The following is a 22,175-nucleotide window of genomic DNA, read 5'->3' on the forward strand; positions in this document are numbered from 1 at the left end:
TCGCACAGATCATACGTTTTCCTCACGGTAAACAAACATTGATCACAGGGAACAAGAACGAATGCGTTTCGACACCCTTACAGGACCCTTGTTTACATAAGCAACAAAAAAAACCTTCAGAATGTATTAAAAATTGTCAATGTGAGAGGCCTTTCAACGGACTTCACAACGCGCAGAGCAGTTAAAGCTTTTCGTTGCGCCGCGGGTAGTGCGAATAGAAATCAACCGGCTTCGTCCTCTTTATCTCTCGCACAACACGTGCGCCAATTTGTAACTATGATGGGCGAGTATGTTACGGGACCAAAAATCAGGTAACATCGCGTAAAAAGTAGTCACGCGACTAAAATCACGTAACGTCACTAACAAGTCGCATGACAAAAAATCCCGTAACAACTAGTCCTATGGCTGAAATAGGTAGCATTCCGGAGCAAGTAGTCACATGATTAAGATCACATAAGATCTAGTCACTTGACTAAATCACCTAACATGATGTAATAACTAGCCACGTGACTGCCATCAAGTATTCTATAGTAAGTAGTCACGTCACTGAAATCCCGAAACAGCACGTAACAACTACTCACGTGATTAAAGATCCCGTAACATCAAGGAACATCCAGTCGCGTCACTAAAATCACGTTATATCTAGTCCCGTGACTCAAAAGTCGCAACATCTAATCACGTGAGCAAAACCACATAAATTCACAAAACAGCCAGTCACGCGACATGTTCCGCCAAAAACACATAAAAGGTAGTCACGTGACTAAAATCATGTAACATAAGGCAACAACTAGTCACGCGAATGAAGACCCGTAACTAGTCACATGACTAAGGTCGCGTAACATCACGTAACAACTAATCACGAGAATGTTCTCGCTAGAACCACTCACGTGGCATGTTTCCGCCAAAACCACGTAGCAGCTATAGTCACGTGACATTACGTAACATGTATTCATGTGACTAATAATCATGTAACATCACGTAACAGCTAGTCACACGACTAAAATCACGTAAAAAACATCACGTAACAGCTTGTCACGTGACTAAAATAGCAATAACTGGTCAGGTGGCATGTTCCCGTCAAGAACCACATAACAGCGAGTCACGTGATTAAAATCACATCCTCACGTAACAGCTAGCACGTGACATGTTCCCGCTAAAACCGCCTGACACGTGCGTAAAAAACGAGAGACAGAAGGTGCGCTTGTCCTGTGTAAGTTTTCCTTTTTGTCGTTCGTTTCTTTCGCCCTGTTTATTAGTATGAACTGGCCGATACTGGAATAGGATAGCCAAGCCTAATCATACATAATACTACCTGCAAAAACTTGACATCACTAGCAAAAACTTAGGAAAAGATAGTTCGAACACTCGCTCCGCTGTTGGTGCCAGCCTTGCGCCGCTAGTGCACGCTGGGCTTTTCTTCTTCTTTTTTTTTGTCTTGTTTAAACTGGCCGCGACGGCCCGGTTACAATATGCGACTTTGAACAAATCTGCAGACCAGCATATATCCACTGTGGCAACGAGGTGGGTTTCTGTTAAACGCGAATAGACTGTCTGACAAGAGTCTATTAACGTTTATTGTGTTTTCAGAAACACTGCGAAGAAACGCAAGAATGGGCTCTATAGCGTGCCATGTCCTTAAGAAAATAAATTGTTTGGAGCGCATTTTATTGTGAGCTTGAGAAAGAATGGAATGTGGTTCAAACTAAATCCCCTTAAATAAAACTCTTAAACGAAGAAGGTTACTGAACATTAATCAATTTTTAAACGAATTTGTTCCTTTACTTATGCCACTTATTCAGCTCCGCAAAACGAAGTCTTTCTCATCGACTATAACACGCGGCTTGCCGCTTTCACCCAACTGTGCAGAATAATGGTTTTGTAAATTGACGCGAACAAAAATAAGGAAAGTAAAGCCCGAGTGTACATATTCCGAAACACGCGACCATCATCTAATGCTAGATGGTATTAAGTTCTGAAAATTAGCTTCTGCGATTCAAAACACTGCAGCGACAAAAGGTGTTCTCGCCTACTTTAAAATAAACCAGCCCGCTCGTCGCATGCGTTGCGATTACAGTGTTCTAAAAAGTACACTGTAGTTGCGATTATCAGTCGGCGATTGCCGGTTCGCGCGCGGTGGTGCCATCGCGCGAATTTTGAATCTTTAAGGTCTGTGCGCCACAGTGTTTTACGGAACGGCGTTCCAAGGAACGACGTTCCAGGAACTAGTTCCTTTTGGGAGGAACGGGGGAACGCCACCGTTCCGCTAAGGATCGGTGGAACTGTAACGGTAACTCGTTACGTTTACGAAAGAACGGCAGGAACGGCGTTCATTGTGTAAACGTTCCACGGCATTGAAAAGACGTACATGTCATGCAGAGCAGGGCAGATGGGCGAACGCGTGCGGTGCAAAAGATTATACTATGTCGCATCCTGGTTTTCACCTCAAGGCGCCCGCCAGGAGCGCAGGAAAGCGCGTGGCGCCGAAGCCGGCCATGTGCGGGAGGGATAGCTTATTATTTTCTTTTTTAACACGAAAGTGTTTTATGCCGGGGTTTACCAAGTACATCCGTCACGGATATGACGTTGATAAAATGGACGCCAACGGGTGAGGAAGAAAAAGGTACCCCGCTGGGAATCGAACCCACGATGTTGCGGCCGCGACGGCAAGCGCCCGACGTCTTACCGAGTAAGCTAACTCGGGAGACGCTATAGACACGGGCGCGAACGCGCCTTATATCTTTCACACAATCTCTTTCGCGGCGGGCGGAGCGGGGCGGTGCCGCCGTCTGTGAGGTGTGAAAGGAAGTAATGCTTCACGATCAACACTTACTAGCGCTTCCTCCGAGATTGCACGCGATATCGGAGGTAATGGTTAAAGCGTCTCGATACCAGAGAGGTAGACTGGCCGCGCTGGCGTCGCCGAGGCACCCTTGAGGCAATTACGTTCTTTGCCTTTGGCTTCGTGTTAGCGTGCGTCGGCTCATCGGAGTAGTGTAGCTTCCTTCCACGTGCACCAACGGGATTTCTCCGCAGCCGACTGCTTCAATTGCGAGAGCACCGACTAACAAAACTGCTGCAATATGCGTTGCAGAAAGGACGCGATTTCGACGGGCGAATGTCGTGCCTTGATGGAGCGAGAGCCGCGCCTAGAGCACTGCACGGGCCGGATTTTACGGCCCGGGCCCGCTTTATGAAGCCCGAGCCCAGCCCGGGCCCGTGGTTCCAAGCGCGGGCCCGGCCCGGGCCCGGGCGTACATGACTGAACTGAGCCCGAGCCCGGCCCGGGCCCGTGGTTCCAAGCCCGGGCCCGGCCCGGGCCCGTCGTTCCACGCCCGGGCCCGGCCTGGGCCCGGGCGTTTATTACTAAACTAATCCAGGGCGCGCTTGTTCATGACCAGGTCCGACCCGGGCCTGCTAGAGGATATTAGTTGTTGATGATGATTATTAATGATGCCGTGCGCTTTGTAGCGGGTGATCGGACGGAAAATTCGGTGTGTACATGCATCGAAATGTTGCTTTGCCCGCGGTGGCAGCTCAGCGGTTAAGCTGTTTCGCTGTTAAGTCTTAGGACACGGGTGCGATTCCCGCGCCCACGGCGGCCGCAATTTGATGGGGGTGAAATGCAAGAACGCCCGTGTATATACTTACCTTTAGGTGCACGTTAGAGAACTCGAGGTGGTCGAAATTGATCCGGTGTTACTACGGCGTGCCTCGTAATCATATCGTGGTTTTGGCACGTAATAATAATGAATATAAATGAAATGTACCGTATGTGTCAACCTCGAATAAAAGACCGAAATCTTTATTCCTCCCATGGGAACAACCGTGATCTGGCCCATTGTTAGTGCTGTTAATATATATATATATATATATATATATATATATGAAGGAAAGAAGTGTTAATTTCAAGGGCTCGTTTTCTTTGTTATACACAATATTAATGAGAACTAACAGACAATAATGCCAAGGAAAGTATAGGGGATGTTTTCAGTAATAAATGTAAGGTAATTGTGAAGAAAGAAAAGTGGACGAAAAGATAGCTTGCCGCGGGCAGGGACCGAACCTGCGACCTTCGAATAACGCGTCCGATGCCCTACCAACTGAGCTACCGCGGCGGCCATCCCCCCGTCCACTTTATAGGGTATATGTGTGCATTTAAAGGTGGGAGCGTCAGTCAGCGCCGCCAGTAGCCATGACGGCGCGAGTGTGGAACACTCTTTTTCTGCCTGTTGGCGTCACGTAGCACGTGAACTTATTACGAGCTGGCAGCTGACCAATAATGTGACCAATATATATATATATATATATATATATATATGTATGTATACGTGATCTGGCGTGTTTATAAGGAAACCCACCACGATGTACTTGCTACTTTGACATTTGACAAAGTCTGGTCCCGCAGACGCAACGTTAGTGAAAAAAATTGGGGGACCCTTAAGCTTCGCCTTTAAGAGTTGAACGCGATAGCGAAATCCGGCCCCTAGTGCGCACTTCAACCACTAAGTGCATACTTATTAATGTGTATTGTTGCACACACACACGCACGCACGCGCGCGCGCGAATTTTACAGGCTTTCGATCTAAAGCAAGAGTCACATGGCCTCCAAGATATACGCCGTGCGCCGGCCCTCTCGGATGCCATGAAAAGTCGAGACATATTTCTCACAATGCCTCACAGATGGCAGCACATTATCTAGCGTTTGCTGCGTTGGCTTGATATGTTTTCCTCTAGATGGACATAGTTGTCCATTTTTAGAGCTGTTTGAAAGTTCGTGTGTGTATTTAGCGGCGATGGCTGCACTATCCCGGCGTTTTTCGACGTAGTTTGATGGCCTCGCGAATGCGCCTACCGTATGGGCTCGTTTTCGTCGTGACACCTGCCGAACAAAATGCGTCGACACTCCTTTCACTACATGACATTTATGTAGTGTTTTTGTCCGAAGCAGCTGCAAGCAACATCGTGGCTTTGTGGTAAGACACCTGCTTGCCACTCGAACGGCCCGGGTTCGATCCTCATTGGGACCGAAGATTTTGTCGTTTATTTTATTTGCTACTTTCTCGATTTTTCGCTCACGGATGATTTTCCGCTCACAACCAACGGTGCCGACGCCGACAGCGGAATTTCTGCGACACGAGCTCTCTAACGCTACCGCGTTAATACAGTGCCAATCTATATCTATACTGGTGAAAAAAAAATAGCACTTCAACTGTTTTTCTATTTTTATTGCTAAGCTTTACTAAGAGCCAGCTCTTTGCACGTGTCACTTCAGCTTGACACAGTATACCATGCAATGCATAACGTTCGCGTGTGCTCGAAGGCCCGACTTACGCCTTTTAATGAGCGGGTCCGAGTCCGGCCCGGCCCGCAGCCTCAAGCCCGGGCCCGGCCCAGGCCCGCAGCTTCAAGCCCGGGCCCGGCCCGGGCCCGCACTTTCAAGCCCGAGCCCAGCCCGGGCCCGCCGGAAAACGCTTCGGACGGTCCGGCCCGGCCCGCGGGCCGGGCCGGGCCCGTGCAGTGCTCTAGCCGCGCCTGCGAGACAGAGGCCAGCGGGACGCACGCGTTTGCGGCTCAGGCTACGAACCTCTACCTCCCGTGTTGCTGAAGCGCAGTGTGTGTTATGTATGCATGAGCACAGGTGTCGGCTACCCATTACTAGAAAGCGCACACCGTGCCGTTTCTCTCCTATTTGACGACGCTTTGAAGAAGCGCATACCGGGTACCAGTGTTGATTATGAGCTTGTTGATATCATCCTTACGCGGGATTCACGATTCGCTGTGTCCAAATATATGTTCACACCATCAGCTACCACAACGGTTTAATAATGATTATGGGCGTTAGTCTCATATATCACTACTCTCATATATCACTACACAATAAGCACTACTTCTGTGAAGACACGTTTGACTTTCGTGTTATACCGATTCCTATGACGGAGGGATCAGCCATGTCTTTTTTTTTTTTTCGTTTTGTCCGAGCCAGTCTGGATAGCAACTAAGGGTCGTTCCGGAGTATAGACCAACTATGGAGAACATTTACTTGACATTCGAGAACCATCGAACCCCTTTGTAAGGCCACCACCAGGAATGGGCGCGTTTTTTATTTTTTAACCTGGTGGACATTTTTGTCCGACCAACTTGAAAATCACTTTTGTGTTTGTTTTTTCTTTCGGCAGCGTATTTGGGCGCTTCTGCTACGTGTCCCAGAGACCTTGTCGGTATATGGAAAAGGAGGTGTGGCCGTCGGGACACGAACGACCACGCCCTGTAGAGGCGCGCACTCACCACAACGCGTGGGGCGACGACCTTTAAGACGCGCTCTTCGAGTCCTTCGCGCCATCTCGCTAGTGATAACAAAAACACGCTGATGTACCACCGATCTCTGAGTACCGCCACCGGCAAATGGCGTATATAAATAGCTCGCCGTTAGCATGGTGAATGATGTGCCGTTTGTGGCCGAATCGTTTCGCGCTGCGGAGCGAGGGGTCGTAAGTTCGACACCCGGTGACGGAACTTTTTCTTCTTGTTTTTTCTTTGCCATCTGTTAGTCTTTATATTTTACATCATATATCCGTGACGGAAATACGTCAGTGGAGCCGTGGTGGACCCCTGCATGCATAAAACACTTTCGTGTTAAAACGGTGAAATAAAAGCGGTGTCCGGAATTGCTGGGTACGTGTAGCGGCAGACGTCTTAAGGTGACTAGAGACAATAATCACAGCATTATTTACAGAAAGGAAAATAATTAACTGTTTAATTATCGGGCACACGCGGTCGGGACAAACAGGAGAATTGAAGTATTTCCTGCGAAGAGCCGAAACAGAAGCGCCGGTTGGTGCATCTTGCACGCGACCAGAATAAGGTCACTGTTTCCGTCAATGATTGCAGTTGTATTAGTTCTTCTGTATAAGTTAACCCTAGTATGCCATGCGTGCTATAATGGCAAGTGCAGCCCACACAATCACGAAGCGAAATAGATCGTGGGTTAACACAAGGACGCTCGCTCATACTGGAAGCGCTGGAAGTCTCGGAAGAGTATGGAAGTTGAGTTCTACCGCGTTTCGGTTTCGATGGCGATATTGTACGGATTGCATCACTCTGCAATAATTACCAAAAGCCATTTTTTGGAACTCTCAATTCGCCGATGGGCTCGTCGCAGGAAGGGCTCCAATTCTTCCGTTTGATGAACCGCCTGTCTCTACTAATTAAAAGTTATGTCATCTCCTTTCTAATTACTGCCGTTATTAAAGTTGTACACAGACACAGAAAAGGAGGTTGAGGATGTCTGGACAAATTTCTTGAAAGACCCTGTATATTGCATACAGGCCTTCGTCCCAGCTAACGCTTTCCAGCTGTTTGTTTTATTTTTTAACTATATAATATTTTTTTATCCAGCCAAGTAATTCGCACTAAAGAATTCTGTTACTGACAGAACAGGACAGATGACCGAACATACACAAGTCTGATAACCGTATATCTTGCTTGTTTTTTTTTTCTCTTTCTTTTTTTCATTAAGCTTGGCTCTCATTAGCTGTATGACGTATGGTATATAAAGAAAGCTGTTGTATACATGCACGAAACTAGATTCGATTTGTTGAAAGTTTCGTTGCGCCATCGTCTTCATTATCGAGACGCCGTCGTGTGGTCGCCTTCTCATTCTCAGCTTCACCTTCGTTAGCTGGTCACGCCATAAAGGAATTTTTTAGACTTGGATAATTTTAAGGACCTCGGAGGCACCCATTTCAGTATTAAATGCCTATCACCTGTAAGCATGTCAGAAATAACCCTGCTCTTTCTGATCATGAAGAACAGACATTGCCACATGAACGCAAACACACGACATTCTAATTATCCTGCAACAGAGGCGTTGACATTGTTTGCACAATGCGCATGTGAAACGTATACCATCTGCATCAAAGAGCGTCCCACACGTTTATAAGACGGATTGCACGCTATTTCACAATGTTCCGCGTCTTAACAGATGCGACCGGGCAGTCGTACGCTCGAGTCGTTGTAGCACCAAAAGCGGAACCAACGTGCACTCCGAAACGAGAGCTGAGGCGGTATTGCCGCTCGGCGGTCATACTTTATCTTTGCGCCAGGAGAGGAGTTGAGTTTCTCTGCCTGATATATTCCCCGTGCTCGGGAAGCAAGGCGAGACTCGAACACGTCTGGCACTTGCGACTTGGCTTGCGGTCCCTGTGGAAGCTGCAGGGCTTACGCGTAAGGATGATACTCGCATTATTCGTAAGCCTGGCCGCCGGGTTTTGCATTGGATCGGGCAGTTTCCTTGAACAAGGTGAAAAGAATGAAGAAGATCAAATATGTAAGTGATTTTCTCTTGCATAGAGTATTCTTACACACGTTTAACCAGCGCGAATAAGGCAGGGACGAAGAAAGATGCACATATGACCTTCTTCGCCCCTGTCTTATTCTCGCTGGTAAAACGTATTCAAGTCAAAACCAACTAGCAGAACTTTCAATTAACCGCGAGTATTCGTTTACGCCGCTGTGGACGTCATTTTCTTTGCGCCGTAAACGGCTGCACACGTGTATAATTTAACTAATGCGAAGCTTTCATCTGAGACGTTAACGTGCGACAGTGTGGCCGTGGCTTCTGCTTTCGCTTGTCGTATCCTCGCGCACTAAAAAAAAAAAAAAAATGATTAGACTTAGCATGTACGCATTCATGTTTTTTTAAGCATAAATAATGGCGTAATGTTATGAAGGTGCATCAGTGCGGGCCTGCTACTCGCACAAAGTAAGAAGTTATCGCTGTCATCAATTTATTTATACAGCCCGGTAAACAGTACACGTTCTCAATAATATTTTAAATGGTGTGCACGCTAGTACTGCGCTGACAACAACAGTAAAAGCGTCAAATTCACTTCACAATAACTGGCAACGTTAATGCGATTAGCGTCCAAGCGACGTAGCCACCCGACCACTACTTCAAGACCATGACACATATTGATGATGAAATGCTGATCATTTTTTTTTTTACTTGCCGATTCTGCATCTGACGCTATGGTACTGTCCGCTATCACGCATGCATTGACCGTAGATCGAGAAGTATGACAAGTACTTGACAGGTTCTCAAGTAATTGATAAACACTTATGACCAGGGCTTAAAGTCAGGGTGGGCCCGGGACGGGGGGGCTGCCCCCCCCCCCCTCCATTTTTTATGGAAGGGCTCGGCCCCCCTCGGCAGTCCAACTGTGGCAATGCGGCACCCGTTTGACAAGTGCCGGAGTTGATTTTTTTGGCAGTAGTGGTTTGTGCGGGGAAATTATACTCTGCAATTTTCCGAAAAATAATTTAATCGCGATTATTTGGTTGATGGGCGCCAGCAAAACAGAAGAAAACAGGTATCGTCGTACTGCTGAATGCGATTCACCAAGACACTGAACACCACGGGCAACGCCTCCTGAAACCACGAGTCACCACCCTGTTCGACAAAGCTTCTTGGCACGGCATACTGTTTCACGAGGCACCCGAGCGTGAAGCTGCCTGCTCGTGAATCAGTAATGATTCACCTTAGTCTCTTTAGCTTATCACTCAATTCTCATTCTTTAGTTGGGCACTACAGGTCTGCTGTAAGACGCATGTATTTCGCCTCCTTTTTTTAGACAAGTAGTAGTGAAAACAAAATATAGCATTGCCATGCCTGAGGTTCTCAATCCAGTGAGTCAACTAATGTTATTTACTTTGAGCTCACCTATCTTTAAAGGAGTACTGACACGAATTTTAAAAAATTTTCGGATTGTTGCTCTAAATAAAAATACTGGTGTCGAGAAACCTAAAACGAGTATTGTGGTGCCTGGGAATGCATCGTATATATCTTAATTACCGCTACCTTAAAAAGGCACTTTCGGTTTCGATATCGAGGGGGCGGCTTCTCAGTGACGTTTTATAGCAGTGTGACGTCACGGGTGTGCAGAAACTTGCGACGTATTAGCGGCAAATCCGTCATCTGCTCGTGGTGCACATAACCAACGATGAGTGAATTGTCGTCCAGTGACCCTGACAGTGATTTCTACGATTTAGGCTGCATGCAGGACGCAGAACTCGCAACTCGGGGGAACTGTCTTGACTCGTTGAGGTAATGTCCATTGCAATGGGGCTGGCTTGCAGATGCTCAGCGACGAAAGTTTAAAGTCATATTAAAATATTTTATACGTGTTCTCCGACTCCGGTGTGTCGACAGCGTTGACGCTGCATACCGAGGAAACAAAAAAATGCCCCTATTGCGATGTCTCAAAATCGTGTCAGTACTCCTTTAAGCCTTTGCATCCCGAGTTATTTTTGAAAAATTGTTCCCGAAATAATTTCATTTATTGATTGATTGGATTTGCGCGTTCAATAAATGCCCGAAATACATCCGGAATAACACGTACATTTTTATAGTATTCATAAGCATTTGTTCAGTTCTAGAGACAGTTGGCTTCACTGCACTGTGATAATTGCAAACACCTCTCTTAACGCTTAATCTATTGCATATATATATATATATATATATATATATATATATATATATATATATATATATATATATATATACATACACACACACAGTGGAATCTCGTTGATACGATTACGCATAATACTTTTTTCGGCCTAATATGTTTTTGTTTTTATTCCCTGCCAACACCCCTCGGAAAAAAATGCATTTCCATGCGTTTCCATCACATTTTTGCCCAAAATTCGATAATACGACCGCGAAAGCGGATCTTGACCAATATATCTAGAAATCCTGCGTTTATTCCTCGGTATACTAGCTCAAACCGCGTTCCAATTACTACCTACGACCTGCACGTTGCAGAGCCGCTGAGGCCGCAGCAGCGTCGGTTTTTCGATAATATATATATATATATATATATATATATATATATATATATATATATATATATATATATATATATATATATATATATATATGCTTATGTGTGTGTGTGTGTTTGCGTTACCGCCTTATGAGGGCCTCCCCTCCAATGAAGGGGGACTTTAAGGCCAGCCTATGACGAAGGCGTGTTTTAGAGTGCCCTAACTGTGGTCCTCGACGTGAGTGAGTATAGACGGGGAAGGCTCGTTCCATGCCAAACGCCTCCTTCATGGCCTCATTGAATCAGGCGTTTTGAACAAGTCATAAGCCCACATTGAAGTCTCCTGCTATAGTTATCTGTATGCTCTTGTCCGTTTTTTTTTTTTTATTATTCGAAAGACTGCTTCGGCATAATTTATTTACATGATATCACGAGAGGCGCGTCACAGGTACACAAACGAGTTGAATTCGTGCATGAAGTCACAAGGATCGGTGGAATAGTCCTTGTAAGTCCACCCTTGTAAGTCCACATGGCGACCGGCACGATTACCGGTTGCTCTAAGGTGGCGAAGGCGTGCTTGCTCTAGACCCGGGCACGACCACAGCAAGTGTGTCACGTCCACTGCAGTTATAAAAGTGTCACTTCCTTTCTGTCATTGTAGTTCGGCATAACTACGCAAAGAACAAAATGGAATTTCCTCGATGGGCAGGTTCGTCTTGCAGGTAGAGCTGACAACAAACTTGGTGGCGTTCTCGTAGAGTTAATATACTGACTCTAGAGGAAAAGCTGGGCCGCGAGACCTATAACCACAAGAACGCTGACATCTTGGAACGTACTCATTCTTGCCATCACATATCAATCCTAAAGAAGCATTTGCACAATTAAAAACTTGCGGATATTGTTTTGTGTTTATTTTGAATACTTCTACGAAAGAATACGACGGCTATTTATGCAATTTACTGCGCGCGAAAAGGAGCGTTTGCAGGCTGGTTAACTAGATGGCACAACCATATCAACACTCGCGAGTACGCGAGTGTGTGCTTGCGGCCGATTGCGCCGGTTTGCGCGTCGTGTTAAAGCCCCTGAAACTTCGTTCGCGACGTGTATCTCGTAGTTGTCATAGTGTCCCGTTGTGTGCGTTTTCTGTCGCCGCATACCACTCGACTTCATGTGACAGCCCTTTTTTTCTTTCGAGCTGGAAACTTCAGTGCATCAGTGCAAACCAGGACGGACGGCAAAGAAGGGATGAGACAAGCCCTGAAAGTTATGTACGAACTAGTCGCAACCGATTTTTTTTAGACTTTTTAACGGCGATAAAGCTTCGTGGGCCGTGTAACTTGAGTTTCGATTGAAGCTTTCGAGTGATGTCTCACACACATTCGCCGCCGCATGCTGCAATCGACATTTTTCTCCTTTACGGCTCTCTGCGCTGAAGTACGGCAGCAATGAGCTGAAAAAGAACGTGGATACAGGTGTCTCGCCATTGCAAGTAGAATCAGCGAGCGACCACGGCCTACGGACTTTGCTTCGAGCGTCGAATCTGTCGAGTGACCTTTGTGCCAGCGAACGGAGAAACTTTGGTAGGGAGTGCCTAGTAAAAACCATGCACAAACAGGTGGAAATTTTAACTGTTATCAACCGGACCAGCTGCACAGACAACCGTACACTAACACACGGCTTCACGCATCAAAACACAGCTGATGTTCTCTGAACAGCGCGTAGCTGGCTTAGGTTGGTAGATTAAAACTGATTACTACCGTCAAATATAGCGAGCGTCTCAGGGTCTGGCAACGCTGGCAACGATCGTTTTGTTCCATCATGGCGGAACCCATGCGGTTATAGGTTTCAATGAATGGGCCCTATGGGGAGCTTTTCCTCTAGAGTCAGTATATTAACTCTATGTCTGAAGAGAACTCTCCCTCGAACACTGGTACGGAGTCACAGGGTTGCCAGGTCGCATATGTGAAAAGTAGCCATAAAATCGCGAAAACTAGCCAAAAAAGTAGTCTACTTTGGCCAGAGGGCGAAATATAGCAAAAAAAAAGGAGCCACATAATGGAGAAACGTTGTATCTGCTATATTGTACTACCGTAAGGAAGTTATCGCAACTAAATGTCAAAGAAAAAAAAAACATTATGGCACGCGTATAGATGATTGCAGCAAACAGCGCGTTGATTAGCATGTCATATAACTAAATATTTATCCCTCACAAAAAACTATCACACAATTGGCATCACAGTTGCAGTTCAGGTCTAAATGTTTGAGTTCATTTTAGCAATCATTTCTGGAGGAATATGAAGGCTGAAGCTGGTAAACTTCATCAGTCGATGTCCGAACTTTATCCCTAGAAGCGAGATATTCATCAGATATTCTGTGCCTAAAGCCGGTTTTGGTGGAGGTTATCACTGAGAAAACTCGCTTGGCGTCTGCGTTTGACCTCGGCAGGACAAGCAGCTTTGCTCGCTCTGCAAGATGTTCCATATAGGGTTTCTGCCGAACGAATATTTGTAGTTGTGCATCTTCGCCCAGAAATGTAAAATTGTTCTACACACGCTGATCCCTTCCACGTTTAAACATCGCAGCTGCCACTGAACCTGGAGCTGCCTACATAAGAACTTTTGTATTCTTTGCGTGAAATGGAAGAGCCCGCGATTGGCGATCATGACGCAGATGCTTGAAAAGTTCAGTGGCCCAAATATTTGCTAAAGTTACTCCATAATATGAGCTACACATGTTTCTATTCAATTTTTACGATAGGTCAGGCATCTGAAAAGTAGACAAAAAGTAGCCAAGCAGCCAACGCAAAATTTTTCCCGTCAACAACCTGAAAAGGGGGCCACTTCTTGTATTTCACTTGGTGTTACCGCCTCCCCCTCGCATCCCCCTGTTGAGTGGGCCTATCGATGTGAGCTGAATCGGTACTTCAGGAGTGCTGTTTCTTGGTCTAGTTGGAAAAGCCTGCTGGCGTTTGAACGCGCTTGATGAAGGGAAGGACACAGCGAGGCACACAGAAAACCACGAACGGAAGCCCTTCCGTTTCGTTTGTGGTTTTCTCTGTGCCTCACTAGGTCCTTGTCTTCATAAAGCGCGTTCACAAACCAGCATGCCTCGGCACTTCGCGCTTTGCTCTATTCGACCTACATAGGCGTTAAAGTAGTCCTAGGCAAGAACCTGTCAGTATACTGAAACAGAGGCACTGCGATGGTTATATGTAGCGAGATGAACGAAGGAGAAATGTGTTGCACTCGCGGCTTGGTCATTTGCCCGAGTGCGCGTTTAGTGGAGTTCAACATGTGTGACTTCCAGGGAACTCCGGTGCGATTGCATTGGCGTTTTCGCCATGCGTGGAACAAATACAATCTATATCGTCATCTGGAAGAGTATGCGTTGTCACTTTTATCAGTAAAATGTTTCTACGTGATGCGACACACGTGCTAAGAGCCCCAAAGATCCGTGTCAAAGACTTCCACGAATGAAATTGGTTAGGGCGTTATATGCGTATGTGGAATTCCTAGCTTGTGAACGTGGTCTAGCGAACGTACTGTATAGGGCCGCTGTGCTAAGAGAACGTGGTTTGAAAGTGTCCGTTGGACATATTTTTTTTATTCAAAGAGGCATTACGCAAGCTACGCCGCGGATACCAGGATGAAAAGTGGAAGCATTGCACTTGAGTCTCTCTACAGCTGCCAAGCTGCGTTCGCCTCGTGCCGAGTCTTCTGCCTGCAGTTTCAATAAGGTACTCTTAGTTCCTCAGCACATGGGTGAAACTGGAAGCGCACGTTTATTGAATGCACTTACTTCCTTGACCTCTTCCACCCACATTCTCTGAGGGCGAAATCTGTATCTTTCGCCGAAAATATGGGACGATCCCGATGGCAGTATAGTTTACTAGCATAGTACCAGCGGTCGCAGGGCATGTCTAGTGTTCCACAAATGATGACTAATGTATGCTTGGGCTGGCTGTTGTTGGCTATGCGCTGTAACCTCGAATTCTCGAATTGTTAACGGATCTTCCCGGTTACCACGCTTCACATATGTCACAAGTCTGTGTAAAGTTTGCCGTCGAAATATGTCTTTTTGAGATTACCGCGAAGAGCTTTGTACGTGGCTTTGACGCATGCGTGTGTGTGCCGAAGAAAGTGCGTAAGACACGAAACTAGTGACGGCGACGAACGAAAATGTCGCACAATGCACTGCTCCACGAGCTGCTACCTGTAACCCTTCCCGGCATGCACCTCGTCCGAGATGTATCAGTAACGCTGCTCCTTCGAGGTCAACAGGTTAAATTTTCTTTACTTCGAGGACAGCTCCCGGTCTCGTAAACGTAACATGACGCTGTAATAACACATTCTAAGCAACCCCATAAAAGTAACATTCGACCGTGCACCGATGTTACTTATAGATTGTTTATGTAACTTTGATTTCAGTCATGTTCGAAAACAATCAAGACATCACAACTACAAGAATGATATCTCTATCCGAACGTTCCATTATGAATGTTACTTTCAAATGTGAAAAGCGCACCTCCGTAAACGCTATACCGCATTTAGAGTGCAGATAAACAATCAACTGAATATTCCTGCTTCGATAGTGCGTCTGACCCGCTAATCCCTTTTTTCCCTCCTGCGCAGTGTGTTCAGAGTCACAAGATCTGTACATACACTACAGAGTGCATCAAGGAAACGAGTATCAAGACAAATTCCCTGTGGACACGCCGATCACGTAAGTAGGCCTCAACTTAGTTGCCAGTTTTTTTTCTTTTCTTGTCCACTTGGAATAAAGACATGACGTATGTATTGATGTACTCGCATGTTGAATTAGCGCAAGCACAACAGGCAGAAAAAGGCAGACAAAGACAGGCGCCTGTCCTTATCGGCCTCGTCTTTTAAGCATGAAATGCTTTTTTGTCCCATTGTCGGCGATCTACATGTCACCTTGAGCCAAAAGCCAGAGCAGTTATCCGGGAACTCAAACGAGAACATCTGGGCATCGTTACGAGAACAAAATGAGGTTAACCGGGTTGCCAGTCAAAAGCATGTTAAGAAAATGCGGTCTCTGGCCCCGAACCCGCTGTACAGGACCACATTACATTACTGCCCAAACAAGGTACAAAAAAAAATATTGCTTCCGAGTTCTTAACGATTGTTCACAATACCACTGAGGCCGTAACTTTTATTGCGCTGAAGTTTGTTTTTTGCATCTGTTTCGTTTGCGCTAAATCAACATCGTCATTAATAAAAGACCAAATAGCCCAACAGTCTGTCCTGCTAAACTGTAATGTTCTGTTTCTATGTATCTTCTTAATTGCATGAAAAAGACAGTTATGGAGCACACATACTTCCATTCTATAAGCGTCGCAAATGAATAGTAAATTGTCGTTTAGCATGGCAGTTACTCTTCATTTGGCTGGCTTGTACATCTGAGACAAGTGGAATGTGTAAATGAAGCTTTAATTAAATCATCAATACTTCGGACAATTAAGACAAATGAGGAGCTCATTACGTAATCGATATCGCATTGCATTGCGCTGCCAATGGTCACATAAAGCTATGTAAAGCAAGAGACGTGTATTTTTTTAAGATTTAGCACACAAAATCAAGCTATAGATTGGAATAGAAGATAAACCACATGATCGTTGGGGATCAAATGTACTGTCGCTGTGTGTCAAATATATCATAAGTAGAGAGCGGATTCTAAGCAAATGTCAATTTTTATTTAATAAGAACTTGTCGTTAGGCGAGTTGGTGAGTGCATAACATCTTGATTTTTGCGCTAAGACGAACACACGAGAGAAGACAGGACAGGCGCTACTAACAACTGGTTTATTGCAAAGGATGCAATGAAATATATAGCACAGTGATGCGCAGACGTACCTAGCGCATAACAAGACCACACCACTTATCAGGCTAAGAATATGTGACATCAAAAAACCTAATATCGCTCTTATACAGGCAGATTGACGTGGTGTCGCTGACACAGTCATTTCCTATTTTCTTTATGTGGTACGCCTCCCAGAGTTCACGGGCTGATTTGTTCCGGCGTCTACCTAGAATCTTGGCCTCACAAAATATGGGCTCACACGTGCATTTTCGGCAGTGGGACGAAAGATGGGCACCGTCTACCTTCTTTAGATTTTGCGCATGCTCCGTTAACCGCTCCCATCAAGACGAGCCTGTCAAAAGCAAAAGCTAACGTGGCGAAACTTTGCAAAAGGTTGAATCTCGAAAGACTAGCTAAACAAATAAAGGAAAGTAAAGGTAACACATTGACTGTCTTTTTCAGTGCTAAAACGCACAAACCGCCAGTGCCGTTTAGGACGACCGTAAGTGAGCGAGGCACTTGGCAGCAAAATGTTAGTCAGTTCCTTTTACGTACAATTTCCAGCCTTCAGTTAAAGGACCCTTTCTATACTCGAAATTCTGAAGATGTGGTAAAATTCCTTCAAGAAAACGAGTGCTCGGGCAAAGCGTTTTCTATTGATGTAGAAGATTTATTTGATTCCGTACCCCATGGACACCTCTTTAACGCCGCCAGAACTTGCATAAAAGAAAACGCTGTAATTCCCTTTCAAAACGCCGGATAACTCATGGTAGATAATTTCTGAACCCTTTTAGACGTTTATATCAACAACACTTTTATATATTTTAACGAGGGACAATTTTTGCAAGATAAGGGAATCCGCATTGGGTCGTGCGTGGCCCCAATTTTATGCAACATTTTTCTTGCTAACGTTGACCAATGCCTTGAGCGAACTTTAAGTAACAAAGTTAAAAAGTATTTAGATACATGGACGTTTTTATTTATGATATTAAGTGAAAATAGTACAGTGGCATACCGGAACAGGGTGGACCTAGTGGTGAACCTTTTTAAACCGTATGGAAAGGGCTTATAGTTCACGCATGAGCTGCGCCCCAAGGTAATGCGTTACAGTTTTTAGATCACAGTTTGCGGTTTTGGAAGGGTCACACACATAGGTCGACAAGAAAGTTGGAGCTCACTCAGACTCACTCAAGAAACATATTCTGCTTTGAAGGCTCACTCGAACTCAGACCCACCAAAATTTTCCTCAACCGGACTCACTCGGACTCAGGCTCACTAAACTTTTTCTCAGCTGGACTCACTCGGACTCAAACTCACCAACATATTACTCAGCCGGACTCACTCAGACTCCGACTCACGCCTTGACTTGAGTCTGAGTGTGCCTGAGTGAGTCGACTCATGAGTCCGTGAGCGTAAAACTAGCTTTTTTGGATCTTGACGTCAATTCTCTTTAATGCCAATATCTCACGTAATCGGTGCTCTACGATACGCCTTTTGATCTTATACCTTCAAATGCGAGTTATCAGTGGTTGTAATCCAGTAAGGACATTTTTATGAAATACCCGACTCACACAAGGTATTTTTCTCAAGAACTTCCCGTGAAAGAGTTTGCGGGGGGAGGTCATGGCACCCCCAATTCACGTCTATGATCAATAAATATTGAGGTGATGTGTGAACGCGAGTGCGTTGAAATCAGAGTGTCGGAACGGAACGAAAACCGAAAACGAAAAACGAAAAAAAAAACGATATTTTTGACCGGAACGAAAACGTAACCGAAACGTTATTTATTATTTCGTTCCGGAGTGAAACCAAAATTTTTTCAATCGTTTTTCGGTTCACGAGAAAATTTCGCAATCCGGAACAACTGAGCTCATGCAATGTGAGCATATCTCAGGGTATAGTATTAGCGCGTACCTCATACAGGAAATCCAAAGCAAAGATATGTTGAAATTGTGCGAAAAACGAGAACAGTGGCAACCAGAGATGTTCATATTAACGCAAGTGGACTTGCGCGCCTCTCAAGCAGGCCAAAGTGGAGAGGGCATTGTCGGCGCTGAAGTTTGTTACAGCGAAAGCTGTTATCAGATCACAACCGCCGATTTCGGCTCCATAGTTGTCCGCAGCCGCCGGTGTACGTGACCGCTATCGCGTGGTATAAGAAAAAATTAAATGAGAAACAAATTTCTAGGATCCGCGCCCTCTGCGTGGCAGTCGGGTCTTCCACCACAGTGTCACGCTGGTGCTTATAACTCCATCGCAAAAATACTCTACACAGGCGTCATGTCAGGCAAGGAATCGCGTTAACATATGTAATATAGGGGTGGCAGAAGAGTAAAATAACAACCAGTCATCACACAATGCTAATAGCGCAAAGAGTGTGTGGTTTAATGCTTCCCACCAGTGTTGCGGAGTTACCACTCCGGAAATGGAATGACTCCGGAATCTTCAACATTTTCGCGACCCCGCAATGGAATGTGGACAACGCTGGGAAGAATGGAATGGGAATGGAATTACGTCTTTTTCCGAAAATAGAGGACGTTTTCGTCTACGTGCTGTTTTTCAAGCTTCAAAAGTTAGTAAGTCAGAGCCTCGCAAGTTAACACCAAAGCAGTATTTTTAAAATGGCTTAGTTGATTACAAGCACGGTACATTTATAAGCAACGCGCCTACTACAAACGGAGGCATAAGTTAGTGTAAAAACAAATGCATTATCCCAGCAGATACCGAAGGGAGAAACAAATTACCCCTGTGCGTTGGTTCCCATTGATACCCCCACCCGAAAGTGGCGAATACTCTATGCACAGCCTGATCTTTATCTCACGAGCAATTTAGTACCTGACACACGTAAATAACCTTTGCGACAAGGAAGACATTGCATACCTGCGCACAGGCGAACACAGAAAGTTCTCCTCACCCCATCCATGCTTGCGAGGCGCGCTTGACAAGCGTGAGTGCTGACGGGCAGTGCGGCCCAGTGTTCCGTATTCGATGCAAAGGCGCTTTTGTCAGCATAAAAATACGCTATGTCGTCATTTTAGCATTAACAGATTTAAGCTTAAACAATATTGAAACACCACCATTCGTTCAAACATGTTGACCACGCAAATACTATCGGTAGCGGGAGAACTGCCCCTATGGGAATTAGTAGGGTGGTTGTACTGCACGATATATGTCACGAAGCTACTATTACTCGACCTTGGCAACGGGTTTTGCGTACTTTTGCAGTTCTTAATGCATTTGGTGACATCAGATTTATGGGGCGTTCATTCTTAACTCGATAAAACTATCAAGATGCCTTTCCTACGTTGAGGAATTACAGGAATGGAATCGGACTGCCAGGCCATTCCCTGAGTGCCAATGGGCTAAATTTTTTTCATTCCGAGGAATTGAAAGGAATGGAATTGCGGCAAGTTCTAATTCCCCGGAATGGAATTGGAATCGAATGGAGGCGCCCATTCCGCAACACTCCTTCCCACCCACTGCAAAGTGCTCAGCCATAATTCTTCATTATCAGCCACAGCACAAAGTACAGATAATGCCTTATAGATGTGTAGCGGGTACCGCGATTCTCTGAAGAATGAAGAAAAATGTCATAGTGGGAACTTCGCTACTTCAAAAAAATTGCGACGATATATGACGTAGTGGGTACGTTGCATGTTTACTTGTATTAGTTGCCCCAAGAGATAACAACGGGCTCTACAAAGTCCGCTCTTCTAGCTTTTGCTGTGACTTGCTGCGTGTTTCAAGCAGGCCTGGCGATCTTTTTATCAGAACAGCGGTCTCGCACATCAGAGAGTACACTCAATGACGTGCTGCTTCTGAGATCGTGCTTACTCCCTTGACACAAAGAATTAAGCCAACTAAAAAAATTCGTATTTTTCTTGTGAGAAAATAAATACTATGACTTTGAAATGAATACTGGTTTGTGCTAGTTGGTAGGAATACGTGGTACAGTTACTTCCGCCCCTCTGAAGAACGTGTTTTACCCTTGTCCCACTTTCTTAAAGGGACACTAAAGAGAAACAATGAACAGGTTTAGATTGATAAAGTGTGCTGGGAGAACTCTTGTGTTGTTTATTTCACCACCATAGGTTTATTATTAGAGGAGAAAACCAAGTTCAATGTTTCATTTTTAAATTTCGCGCCGAACTTTGTAATTCGTGACGTAAAACATCTCAAAGAGCATTTAACGTATTTTGGCGCCACTGGCTCGACGAAATTTTCACAAAATCGTTATGTCAAGTCTCTGGCCCCCTCAGAGGACAATGTACTTCGATTTAACCGGTTCGGAATTACGTGGGCCCAAGCAGGCGCCGTCAAAAATACGCGACATCACGGCAAGTGGTGCGAGAATTACAAGGTAGCGTCGGCACCTGTATTTTCTTTTTGCCAGTTTTCTCGCTTATTAAGCGTCTTCTCGAACAAGCGTGGTGTTTTTGGTAACGTGAAAGACTGCTTTACTAATGCGAGAAAAATCGTTTTGCTCTTTAGTGTCCCTTTAAGCGGAGAGCAAGTAACTACATCACAAATCCAATGCTTCTTTTAATGATTGCTTTACCTTTTTCACACTTTCTTTTTTTATACAAAGAAAAAAAAAACCGTTACGAACCGTTACGGAACGTTTTATTTTTTTTTTCGTTCCGGAACAGAAACGAAACGGAACTTTTTGCGGTGAAACGAAACTAAAACCGAAACGAAAAACATTTCGTTCCAGCACCCTGGTTGAAATATGTGTGAATAGACTTGAATATAAACGTAAGCCAATATAAGGCTGACACTAGTGCTGAACATTAGTTGATATGACCATATGTCGGCAAAAAGGTGGAGCTCACTCAGACTCACACAAGAAATATATTTTCCGCTTAGGGCTCACTCGAACTCGGACTGACCAATATTTTCCTCAACTGGACTCACTCGGACTCAATCTCACCAAAATATTACTCACCCGAACTCAGACTCGCGGGTCGATCTGAGTTTGAGTGAGACTGAGTGAGTCGACTCATGAGTGAGTTTTCCGACCTATGGTCACACATGTTGGATGTCTTCCCTTATAGGGCACGAAAGGAACTCCTACCGTATGACTCTGCCCACTCAAAGCTTGTTAGGAGGGGCATCGCTGGATCCTGCCTGGAATCGGCCCTGCGAAAGTCGTGGGCGCATGTAGTAGAAGAGGCATTTGCGAAACAAGTGCAAAGGCTATTGTCCGCGGCATTCCTTAGATCGGTCATAACGGCGGTGGCTAAAGCCCTACCTCGAACACTGAAGGGCAGCGCTAAGCGGAAAATAGCGGATGTGGGACCAGCGGGGGAAAAAAAACCTTAAGTTGTATCATACGTGCACAGGGTTTCCCGTAGCCTGAAAAAGGTTGCCAATAGGCGTGGTCTACGGGGTCCCGCTTGTTTATTCGGCGCCAAGCAAGCTCGTACAGCTTTGCCCTCGCACAACGAAGGTGGGCAACAAAAAGAAAAGATGCTCAAAGAAGCATACTTCGCCCTTTGTGCAATGTGCGAAGGAGTGGTGTACGACATACCC

At 45.4% G+C, this 22,175-nt stretch overlaps 1 protein-coding gene across 1 annotated transcript in view; it reads left to right on the top strand.

The window, feature by feature from the left end:
* The first annotated feature begins 8,174 nt into the window (after nucleotides 1-8,174).
* LOC119396734 (sushi, von Willebrand factor type A, EGF and pentraxin domain-containing protein 1) overlaps nucleotides 8,175-22,175 on the top strand; it is a 229,425-nt gene continuing 215,424 nt past the window's right edge. The window contains exons 1-2 of the mRNA XM_037664045.2: nucleotides 8,175-8,326; nucleotides 15,455-15,545. Of these exons, the coding sequence (XP_037519973.1) occupies nucleotides 8,230-8,326; nucleotides 15,455-15,545 (188 nt within the window). The 5' untranslated portion in view covers nucleotides 8,175-8,229. The remainder of the gene's footprint in view (nucleotides 8,327-15,454; nucleotides 15,546-22,175) is intronic.

This window comes from Rhipicephalus sanguineus, chromosome 1 (assembly GCF_013339695.2).
Source record: "Rhipicephalus sanguineus isolate Rsan-2018 chromosome 1, BIME_Rsan_1.4, whole genome shotgun sequence".
Taxonomy (NCBI): domain Eukaryota; kingdom Metazoa; phylum Arthropoda; class Arachnida; order Ixodida; family Ixodidae; genus Rhipicephalus; species Rhipicephalus sanguineus.